Source organism: Mustela nivalis, assembly GCF_964662115.1.
Source record: "Mustela nivalis genome assembly, chromosome: 9".
In the NCBI taxonomy this organism is placed as follows: Eukaryota; Metazoa; Chordata; class Mammalia; order Carnivora; family Mustelidae; genus Mustela; species Mustela nivalis.
The window spans coordinates 36,122,147-36,133,872 of NC_139028.1; the positions used below are offsets into that span (position 1 = coordinate 36,122,147).

Here is an 11,726-nt window from a genome sequence, read left to right on the forward strand (position 1 = left end):
CACACCTATCCACAGTGGGGGAAGGCGGAGAGCTGACAAGAAATCTAACCCTGTGTCAGTGTCACCTTCCTCATATACCTGAGGGAAAAAAGGCACCAGAGACATCTTGCTCACGGTCCAGAGAGAGGTACTGGCTAGCACTGACTGCAAGGACAATTACTCAGGTCTGCCCATCCTTGAATCCAAACCAACTTGGCTGATGGAACGAATCAGCCAACACGTGTAGCAATGCCTGGCCCCAAAAAAGATGCCCGGCAAGTGCTAGTTTCACCTCAATTGACCAGTCCAGGTCTCGCCCTCCTGTTGGGCTATTCCTGCTTCCTGTCATTCCTCTGCCCACGTTCCCTCAAATGACCCTCGCTCTCCTGCTGTCCTCCAGCATCCAGTCCAGCTAATGAGGCCTGTCTCTTCTGGAACCCCCACCATGTGTGGCTCTCCCTCACCCCTACTCACACTGCACAGTTAAGTATGCTGAGGCAGAGGGGGAGCGCCCCAGGCTGTTGCTAGGGACGCAGGTGTACTTCCCCGCATCCTCAGGCTTCACTCGGAAGATGATCAGGGTCCCATCAATCAAGATCCGCACTCTCAACTTCAGGTCGCTGCAAACAAACAAGAAGACAAGGAAGGGTGGGGTTGGCATGGAGGGGAGAGGGTCTTCCAAGAGCCAGCACAGCAAGGCAGCAAGGAGTCCCCTCACCCTGCCAATAAGGCGAGAAGAGCCAGCACTTCCTCACATTCCTGGTCCCTTTCAAGGCCGCTCTGTGCAGACATTGGCCTTGCACCTGGGACAGACTGGATCGCCTCTCTGTAAGCTCCCACAGCCCAAGGGCAGCCCATGGCAGCCCCTGCTCAAAGGCCTTGCACCTGGGAGGCCTGGTGGATGAGGACCACCACCGCTCCCCCTGCCCCAGGAGCGAGGGTAGGGGTGAGGGGGGAGGGGGCAGCATACTTACTTCTGGAAGTAGACGTTTTCATCCTGCCAATACCAGGTGTAGGTGAGGTTGCCGGGATATGCCTCTGCCCGGCAGGTGAGCAGAGCATCCTGGGATATGTTGACAGTGATGTTCTCAGGAGGGGAAACTATGAAGGGAGGCCCTGGGGAAAGAGGAAATAAACATGACCTTACCTGGTGCAGGAGAGAGCAACAGCGTGGGGTCCTCCCAGGAAGTTCTGAGATGACTCAGGAAGGTGTGCCCAGAACTCTGGGAGGGAGCTGGAGGGCAGCACTGGCCCAAGAGGAACAGCATATGCTGGGCAGCTGTCCTAGATCTCTTTCTAGCTGCTGCTGTGCTCAGGTCTTACTCTCCTTACAGGTCCAAGATGCAAAAGGTCCTGGGATGTGGTCACAGCGTGCCCCAGCCCCTTGAACCAGCTGCAGACACCTTTTTCGGTGTATGTGTGCCCCTCGCCTCCATGCACACAGCCTCTGTAAATCCTGGCACCCCAAGCCAGCTATCTAACCTCCCTAACACACACACACACACATCCCTTCCTGCCCATCCCTCTCTCCAGCAGAACAGAAGCAGGGCACATGCAAGAGGGACAAAGGCCATCTTTTCAATCCAGAGCAAGGAGTCATCTGGCCTCTGAAGGAGCTGAGAGGCTTGTGCTGCTTATCTGCCAGAGGTCAGGAGGGCAGATGTGGAGCGAAGAGCCAGGGGGCAAGCAGAGCCAACAGCAGGTGAAATCCCAGCCCTCCCTTGAGCTGGCTTTCCGGACAGTCCACAGCTACCACCTGGCTCTCTCCTGAGAAGGCAGCTCTTCTCCAAGCTGCAGAGGGACCTCTGACCCACACTGCCACTCAACACTCCAAGTCAGAAGAAGGCAGAAAGAACATGTATCTTAGCAGCCCCGGCAGCCTAGACAGCCACCCCCAGCCCTCGCTCTTCCTCCAGCAGGCAGTGGGTGGGAGGCAAAAGGGTGGCCGGGCTCAGCATAAAAGCACAAAGAGACCCCACCTCCCAGATGCTGCCCCCTCTGGGGCACGCTGGGGCCCTAGGCAGGGTGGACCGGCATTTCCCAGGACTGACCAGGCAGACCCTGGCTCTGCCAAATGCCCTCTGTGTTGTTTAAACGTCTGAGGTTTGGACTGAGTTCCTGTCGTTATTTATTGATGCCATCACTAATGGGGTGGGAACCTGAGAGAGGTCCCCTCCCCTGGGGAAGATGGAGGCATGGCAGGACACCATGTGGACAGAAAGAGAAACCCAAAACCCACTCAACATAGTGCCTCCCACCATCCCAGGTGATGGCCATAGCAGGCCACCATGGGGGCTCTGGCTGTGAGCCACACAATACTCAGGAGGAGCCCGACCCCACTACTCATAGGCTGTCCATCTCCCCAGCCACCCCAGCTGGGCCAGCCATGCCTAGGGCAAACCCCTCTACAGCTCAGATGGGCTGGAAGTCCCTGCAAAAGGTCCAGGGCATGAAGAGGAGAGAAACTGCTCTTACCTTGGACAAGCAGATGAGTGGTATGGACAGCCTCTCCCTGGATGCTGTATGCACGACAGGTGTAGGCACCTCTGTCCTCCCTACTGACCGATGTCACTGTCAGGCTGCCATCACTCACCTGGAGCCAAGGAGAGACAGAGCTCAGCACCCACCCTGGGGTCCCACCAGCACCACCCCCAGGTGTAGATGGACCTAGGGCTCATGCATTAGGGGGATATGGAGCCAGGCACTTCGTGTTCCATCTCCCTCCAACCAGACACCAGCCAGGCTGTGTGCTGTGCAGAGTGTTACCAGTCACGTGAAGTGGGAGGCTGCCGTGGAGAGGGAGGAGGCAAAGGAAGGGTGAGCAAGGAGGAAGAAGTATACAGCAGCCCCAAAGGAGAACCACACCTACCTGGTATTTCCCACTAGCACCTAGGAGTGTCCCCTCCTTAAGCCAGGTGACAATGGGCTTGGGGTTTCCAAAAGCTGTGCAGGTCATGGTAACACTGCCACCTTCCTTGGCCTCAATGTATTGGGGGGGTGTTTCTGTAAAGGTGGGAGGAGCTGCAGAGAGACCCAGGGTGGGGTTAGCCAGCCTGCTGCCCCACGTACAGCACCCACACACACCAGGCACCACATCCGCTGTGTTCATAGATAACCCTCTGCGAAGTGCTGGGATAAATGAAGGAAGAGGGAGATGGGCAAAATCATCTGCCCATGAGTCTGACCGGGGAAAGGAGAGACCTGAAATTCAAAGTCAGCCCGGTTGGGTGCAAATTCTAAACTTCTCCTGCTGTACTTGGCTAATTCCCAAGAAACAAATGTTTGCTGAGCATCTATTACGAGGCTACTATGCTTAGCTCTAAGGACAGAGCAATAAACAAGACAGCTTTCTCACGGCCTGCACACCCTTGCCAACAGCTCCGAACGGTTCTGTGATCCCCCTTTTACCTCAAGATCATCCCTGATACGCCTATTTCCTTAACCTCAGCCCAGCCAGCCCCCCCCCCCCATTTCCAGGATGTCTTCTATCTGAGCGTCATCTAGGCCTAACATAGACCACAGGCCATGGTTACAAGGAATCTTACGTTTCCAGATTCTGCAAAGAAAACCTTCCACCCTTTCTTGCAGCCCACTCTGCAGGCTACTCCCTTCTCAATTCTCTTCTGATTATGCCAGGTTATCCCCACATCACGACTTGCATTGATTGGAGTTTTGACTAAAATCCCATCCTGTTTGGATAATCAGCTGTTAAGAGACTCAGCCTCATTAGTCTGAGCTGCTTGCATAGGCAATCAGGTCAATCTTAACCCGTTGGACTATCAGTGCTTTTGAAGTGACAAGGAGGGGCCCCACGGTTGAACACCAGCCCTGGGGTTCACAATGCCAGGCTGGGGCAGGACATTTTTAGCTCATCTTAAGGTACCCAAAGGTCAAGACCAAGTTAAAGTGCTAGCCTGTCACTTGTTGGGTAACCCTGGGCAAGTCACTCAGCCTCTCTGAGTTTTACCTAAATCTGCCCCCCTCCGGGACTGAGGTGAGGAGTAAGTAAGATAGTTTGTGAAAGGGATCTTGTAATGTAAATACATGTGAAATGCTGGTTATTTTGTCATTACTCTTATCATTATCATCTCTCTGGAAACCTCTGAGGCATCCATGAGAAGCTTTGAGATGGATGTCACCTCTCCAGACAGTGCTGCCCTGAGAACCAGTCAGAGAGCTTCAGTATTTGGTGTGCCTCCCCGTCAGTCTGCCAACCTCGTCTGCTACCACATACCTCCTTCACTGTGCTCTAGGCCCACTGGCCATCTTTGTCTTCCTTGAATGTGCCAAGAACGTCCAACCTCGGGGCCTTTGCATTTGCCATCCTCTCTGTACCCAGACCTCACTCCTTTGGTTCATGCAAAATTTTGCTAAAATGCCACCTCTGCCGTAAGTGGTCAACCCATCTAAGATAGCACTTCCGGTACTCTCTACCCCCTTGGACTGCTTTATTTTCTTTAAAGCAGTGAGCACTGACTTTCCCTGAGAACAAAGATCTTTTCTGTAAATCCCACTGCATGCCCGGCTTTTCTCCCAGTTCCTGGCATGTAACAGAGCACACAACAAACATATGTTGAATGGATGAATGAACTTAATATACACACATACACACACCTACAAACCAACACAAATTCAAACACACGAAACTTCCCAGGAGCAAGATCATGACAAGACTGCTTTCTTCAATCATTTCCAACACCCTTTGCCTAGTGTGGGCATACAAGGGGAACTGGATATACTGAGTAAATTAAGAAGCACACTCCATCACACACGAAAAATACACAATGGACACCTGCAAGCATGGCAATCCTCATCCAACATCTAATACAATAAAAATGATGGCAAAAACCATTCCAAATCCTTATACGGAGATTCTGAAATCCCAACTTCTGAAATGGAATGTGTGCTCATCTCCAACAGAGCCCCTCTTGCCAAGTCTGCCCCTTGAAATAGAGCTAATGCAGCCTCAGACTCTATTACCTCTGGTGTCAAGCTTAAAAGAAAAGATAATAAATTAAATTACGTCCTGAAGTGACAAATTAATTACTAATTACATAATTACTTTATTATTTAGGTGCTAATCAGGAAAGTACTTTGAACAATCTCGAGTTTTCAGGAAAATAATGGTTTGACTCTCGATTATTTACAGAATTAGGTGTTAGCTTGCCAGCTGCATTTCCAGGCTTAATTCTTTTTTACAAGTGCCCTATAATTAATAGGGCAGGTTAGAAACAGGCTGGCCTCTCCTCCAAGTAATTCACCAATCTAAATCAAGACTTGGCTTGGGCTTTTTGGGTCTTTTATACGTGATAAAGGAATAATTGGGTTTGTTTCCACCCAACTGGTCTTCAGGAAAACACAGAAGGGGAATGAGACCATTTATAATTCTAATTTTCCCTGGCCTTTCATTTTCCAAAGGTGATCTCTGTCAGAAAATGCCTGACACTAAACATTCTAGTTTGGAAGCAATGGAATGTTGGCAATCCAGACTCTTTCCTTCCATAATGGAAATATTTATGCTGGAAGGTACCCCAGAACTCGGGGTGAAAGGAGGGGGGGAATAAAGGGAGAGCTCTCTCACTTTGAAAGGTGTCTGTTCTGTTCTCCCCATTTGGGAGGTAGGTTTCTTGGTAAGGGCCAAGTATTTTATGGTAAGCTCTGGTTCTGAAGCCTGGGGCAGAGAGGGGAGCATTCTTAGCTATTCTGCCCAACACTTCCCTATGAACGACCTGCCTGCCCTCCCTGACTGCACTGACTCTCATTTCTCTGGGCTTCCAGGCATGCTGTTCCCTCTGCCTGGACTACCCTTCTGTACCTCCCACCCCTGCACCTGGCTAACTCCCTAGTCACATGTCTGCACAGGAGTCATTCCCTCAGAGAAGCTCTCCCTCCTTTGTTCACCCAAAGCCCATATTGCAATTGTCCCTGGACTTGCCACCTCTGAAAGTCTCCTTAAGAGCTAGGTCTGGGTTGGGCCCACTGCTGTATCCTCAGAGCCTGCCACAGAGAAAACATTCAAGATGTGTTTGTGTATGTGTGTTACTTCTCTTTATTTACAAGATTTACAAGGAGCACTCCAGTCTGATCTCCAAGCCCAGGGTATACACGTTACTCATGTAAATACTAAAAGCCAGGATTCCAGATGTGTTGTGAATTGACAACTACTTTCCAACTACCACAGTCCTCTGCATCTTCCAGTCTGAGGACCTTCCCGTGCTCCTGCCTCCCTGCCACTACATGCTCATCTGATTTCATCTTCTTTCTCTCCTGAGAAAGAGGATGGCCAGCAGCTGACCCACATGTAATTAACGTTCCAGACACTGTGCAAGATGCTTTCTCACACAGCATTTCATCTGATCCTCACAACACCTCCGCAAACAGGCACCGGAAGCTGATGTTCAGAGACTTACCTGGGATCCTACAGCTATTGGATTCATGAAATGAATGCAGTGAGTTCGTGAAATAAACCAAACCTTCTCAGGGTCTTGTTCCATGCTCCTTCCACTCTGAGCAATTAGGAGTTCTCAAAGAATCAACTCCCACTCATGCATGCAGGGACATAACAGAACACACAATTTTTAACTAAATTCTACTTTGCTGTCATGTGAACACCTACTGAACACCTGATGTCTCAGGTCGCCGAATGGACACTGCGAGGATAACGTGAAAAGAAAAGGAGGTCCAGATTTCAGCCCAGCTTTGGAAGGGTGTTAGAGAGACAGAAACCAACGTGGGGACTCTTGGCTCAGTGTTCAGTCAGTGAAGCTTTTAGCAGCCGATTTACCTTCCTAATTATGTTTTGCTTGGGCTAATATTAAGATGAGTTTTCATTCTCGGCACACACAACAGCTGGCATCAAAAGGAGGTGACTCAAAAGCTTACTGTGTGGTGGGGACAGCCCACCGGAGACTTAAAATAAGCCTCCAGTCTCTTGGGACTAACTGACAGGAGCCAACTGCATTGAACGGGTTGGGCAGTCTGGACCCACACTGTTCTAGGACTGCCATGGCTAACAGACCAGTGCCCTGGCTAAAATAGTCTGTTCTTTCAGGACCCTGGAGAGGTTCTCAAGCCATGGAACATGGCCTGACTGCTATGGGAGGAATGATCCAACCCCACAAGACAGGGCAGACAGAGTCGTTCTTCAGAGCAGATCGATACCATCAGAAGCTTCCAAGCCAGGAATGACACCAATTTCTCTCTCCCACCCACAGCATCTATAGTCATAGACATCACAACCATAAGGACCCAAGCTGTGTGTGGCACATCCAAAGCATATATGCCACTTCTCCAGATTTTTCTCCATGGTTCCAGCTTCTTCTGGCTCCTCCAGAGTATCTCCTCCCAAGTAAGGACTCCCAGGGACACAAAAGAGACTCTCCATCTGGGGACACACAGAAGGTCCAGTGCCTGATGTGGTCACAGCCTCAGACCCAGACTGCAGCCTTCACCAGCACTGGGAACTGGGCCAGCTCACCTGAGGCCTCCGCAAACACTTGAAAAGCATCAACTTACAGTGCCAATTCACTTCATGTGAGCTATCAACACCTGATAGCCATTAAAACGGTTACTCTTCACAGGATCCTTACATTTCCTCGGACAGTAAACCCAGTACAAGCAGGGACCGTGTCTAGGCTTCGTCACCACTGTTTTCCCATCACCAGTGTGGAAGAGGCACACAACAGACCCTCACTGCATGTCTCTCAAATGAACATATTTAACAAGGAACCAAAATATTCACCTAAAAAGGAAAACTGTCATGGTGGAACTCCAGGAATCCCACTAGAGTGGGAAGGCATTTCCTGGGCTAGCAGGGTCTTCCCAAGGCTGAGAAATGGAGCCAGAAGATACAAATTTGGCCTCCACAAAGCCTTAACCCTCCTGGTTTCAAGAACCAGATTCTGACCTCCCTGTAAGGAGCTCTGATGCCAACACCTGCAGCAAACCCTGCCTCATACCTGAGGGGCTGCACCTCCCATGTACCTCCACTGACCCCAGAAGCTCTAGGGAGACAACTGAGGGAGAAGCAAGAGGTGGGAACTGCTAACTCAATGGGGCCCAGCCCTGCTGACTCTTCTTTGCAGCAGAGATTTGGAGCAGGGATACGGTAGTCAGGAAAGAGGCTTTCCCCAAAGCGGGTCCTTGGGGTATAGCCTTCCAGGTAGCTCCCCACCCACCCGTCCCCAGGAGTGAGCCCCATACGCACCGTTGATGGTGAGATGGACCCAGCTGCCGTTGTGAAAGGTGTCATACTGCTGGTCCAGCATGAGCACTTTGCACTCGTACCAGCCCTGGTCCTCAGAGCGGACCTGTTCCAGCCGTAAGGATGCTTTATCATGAAGGCTTGCCCGACCTGCAGGAAGACAGTGGGCAAAAGCCCAGGAGGCCGTCAGGGTGGGGTGAGCAGCACAACATCCACCAAAGGCAGAGGACCCATTGTAACCTTCGGACCATTTCCCATGGCATGGCCCCAAAGTAACAGCCGGCACCAACCCCAGGCAGCAGGTGGCAAAGGGAAAGGTGCACAGCCCAGCCATGGAGCCATTCTCCCAGCCTCAGCTGGCCCCACCCAGGTGTAGCTGTAACTCTGGGTTTGGCACTGGGAAGAGCTTCAGTCCCTTGGAATACTCCTGTCCTGCTACAGATCTCTTGGGACAAAGGAAAGGCATGAGGGACGAAAGAGGGTGGGAGGAAGCAACAGAGGGAACAAAGGTACAAACAGAAGAGGGTGAGGTAGGGGACCCCAGAGCAGACCCCTGAACCTCATTTCAGGTTGCGTGACATCCCTCTCCCTGCTGGGTCCTCACCCCCTGCTCCTGTCTGCCAGGCTTCCCTAGGATAAAGCAGAGGGAGGGCACGCAGGGCCCAGAGTGGTGGGGTCCCCTCCCAGTCCTGCTGCCCAGGCCGGACAGACTGCTCATCTAGCCAGAGCCCATTGTCCCCAAGAGCTGAGACACTAGGGCCCATAAGCCCGAGAATGAGGATAGGAACGGCAAGCAGAGCAAAGCCCCTCCCCCCACCAGCTACTCTCCTTAACGCCATCCTCTTCCCCCATTAGGAAGCCATATTTGTCTCATTCATGGTGATGGTAAGGTAAGACATGCAACAGGAGCCAAGCGGAATGGGAGTCCAGGATGATGAGCAGCCGTCAGGGCCTGCCCCTCCCTCACCCAGCACCTTAGCTCACCCCTCACTCCAATGTCACCACGGTCTCTGTTTTCATCCTGTCTCAATACTGGCAATCGGCCTAAAGACCAGAATGTCAAAACCAACCGCAACCAAAAAGAGAATAAGAGATAGGTCCAGGAGGGAGAGAGAGAGAAATGGAACTTTCTGGGAGAAATGCAATTCAGACCTCGGGAGCCAGAAGTAAAGATAAAAGCAAGGTCTGCCAGCTTCCTGCCTTCCTTTGAAAATCCCAGCACACACATGCATTCATGCACACACACACACACACACATGCTCATACTCATGTTCACATAAGCACACTCACAGACACACCCCACACTCTTCTTCCTCCAGCCAGGCAGGCTGGTGGTCAGGCACTGACAGTGACTCAGAGCGAGGCCCCTGCTGGCAGGAGCAACTGCAGAGCAAGACACCCAGGGTGCCCTGAGGAGGGAGGCTGGCGTGGCAGAGGAGGCAGAAAGCAGGTGCCCACCGCTATGGCACGAACTAGCCCCCAATGTTTGCTTCCGCTCAGGGATGGGATGAGGCCCCAACTTCAGAGCCAGAGGCAGGGAGTGGGCCAAGGCAGACACAGCAAACTCCACAGCTGCAGCCAGCACGCCTGGCCAAGGGCAGCAGGGCTCTGACTCAGCTTCTTCCTGCACAGAGCTGCCCTTCAGCACAGCCCTACTGTCCTACATGGTGGGCTCTGTAGGCTTCCCTGTCCTTACCACTGCTCCTGTCCCTGCACATCCCTAACTGTGCTGTGATCTTTGTGTCTGCATCACCTCGTCCCTCTCCTCCCTACCACTTAATTAAAACCTCCCGAAGGAAAGAGGCAGAGACTGTGCAGCACAGATAGCAGACCAGTTGTAAAAAGATAAGTGGCAACAGAGAGATAGGCAGGAGGAACAGTGACCATGACCACTGAGAGAGAAGGCCAGCTGTGTTAAAACCGGGAGAAGAGATGGTAGGGTGGGGCGGGGGAGCCCCTGCAGCCTAGACCTTACCTGCATACTCAGGGTCCACATGAGGTGGATAGTAGCCAAACTTGATGAAGATAGGGATGGGCACCCCAAACTTGAACCACTCCACGACATAGGGCGGGGGCTGTCCCGTCACCGGATGAATCACGTCGCATCGCAGGACCACACTCTCACCGGCTCTTGCGGTCACAAACTCGGGCTCCTCTCGTAGGCCGTGGGCAGCTAGTGGGTCAGCAAAGTCGGGATGCACAAAGGGAGGTGACAAGGAGATCCTGACCCAGCAGCCCAAGAGGCAGCCCTCTGCCCATCCACTCCCATTCCCAAGGGCAGCTGGCCACCCAGCCATCCTCCTGAAAAGGAACTCAGTCACTCCCCAGAGGGTCCACAGTGCACCCTGAACCCCTTTCTCCCCCCTCCCTACTCATATCTCCACAGCCCTGGGGGCCCCAGGAATCCATGAACCTGAGATGGGGAAGAAAGGGGGAAGAGAAGGAAGCAGTTCTTTCCAGTCCTGCAAGCCAAATCTTCCCTCCCCAAATCCCAAAGAGCACAGCCCCCACTGCACAGCCCCGCCCCCGCCCTCAGTTCTAAGAGGTCTAGCTACTGAGAAAGTGGAGGGGGTCTCCACCTCGTTGTGGAGACCCACAGCCTGGGCTACAGGGGCCTGCTGTAGCCGAGAGTATAAATATGGAATCTCTTCCTGTACTGGATGCTTCCTACCAGAGCCTGGTAGGAACCGCAGAGCCAGCCTCCTCCTACGCCCCACCCCCAGCTCAGCCTGATGTTCGCAGCACAAAACAAGAGTACTCCATACAGGAGCAGGGGAATCCCTAACAAGCTGAGCAGAGGCTGCTCATGGCAACACCGGAGGGAAAACCCCACAGGCCTGACTGGCCTCTCCAGGCCCCTCCTCCTTTGCCCCACTGCACCTGCTGCAGAGAGGGGAGCAGGAGGGGCCTCTAGCCCTCCAATTTTTAAACCCCAGACATCACCACTAGGATAGCAGGATGTTGGGACAGAGCGGGGCCCTTGGGACTGCTGAGCTCAGCCAGCTAAGGGGAAATCATCCCACCTTTGGCAGAGATAAAACATACAGCTGGATAGGGTGCACCCATCCTCTTGGCATCGGGAGGGCAACATGGAGAGAGACTCACCCCACCCCCACCCCCAAGCTGGAGGACATAGAGGACAGATTAACCCAGGCAGGGCTTCTCTAGCCTGGCAGCCTCCTCCTGAGCCCCTACAGGAGGCGTGCCATCCCCACCTTCAGCCTGAAACTGCTCCCTCCCACACAAGGACTCCATGCCCACAAAGTCACCTTGTCCAGCTTGTTTCCCAGTGAAAGGGACAGCCTGGAGAAGCCTCTCTCTCAGCGTTCCCTCACACTACCCAACACAACTCCGGACTAGACCACAGCTCTCCCCATCCAACTCACCTCCCTTCCCAGTCCCTGCTGGGCCCCTCCAGGCAGCACCAAGGACAGCAGCTGCTCTACTAGAGGCGCAAAGCCAAGAGCTGAAGGGTCCTCCCACCACAGAAAATATGCCCGGAAGAATAGCACCTGCCTGTCCTTCTATCCCTGTCTGTCTGCCT

General features: G+C 52.8%; 1 protein-coding gene across 8 annotated transcripts in view; it reads right to left on the reverse strand.

The window, feature by feature from the left end:
• IGSF9B (immunoglobulin superfamily member 9B) overlaps window positions 1–11,726 on the reverse strand; it is a 58,741-nt gene that overhangs the window by 36,714 nt on the left and 10,301 nt on the right. For 6 of the 8 annotated variants that reach the window (XR_014298814.1, XR_014298815.1, XM_082683287.1 and 3 more), the window contains exons 2-7: window positions 10,158–10,355; window positions 8,186–8,332; window positions 2,849–3,000; window positions 2,455–2,572; window positions 954–1,095; window positions 454–599 (exon numbers count right to left, since the gene is read on the reverse strand). Coding sequence is in view for 6 of the 8 variants with exons in the window: in XM_082683287.1 (XP_082539413.1) it covers window positions 454–599; window positions 954–1,095; window positions 2,455–2,572; window positions 2,849–3,000; window positions 8,186–8,332; window positions 10,158–10,355 (903 nt within the window). In the remaining 2 variants the exon portion in view is untranslated. The remainder of the gene's footprint in view (window positions 1–453; window positions 600–953; window positions 1,096–2,454; window positions 2,573–2,848; window positions 3,001–8,185; window positions 8,333–10,157; window positions 10,356–11,726) is intronic. The other 2 variants (XM_082683292.1, XM_082683290.1) reach the window with 2 other exon arrangements.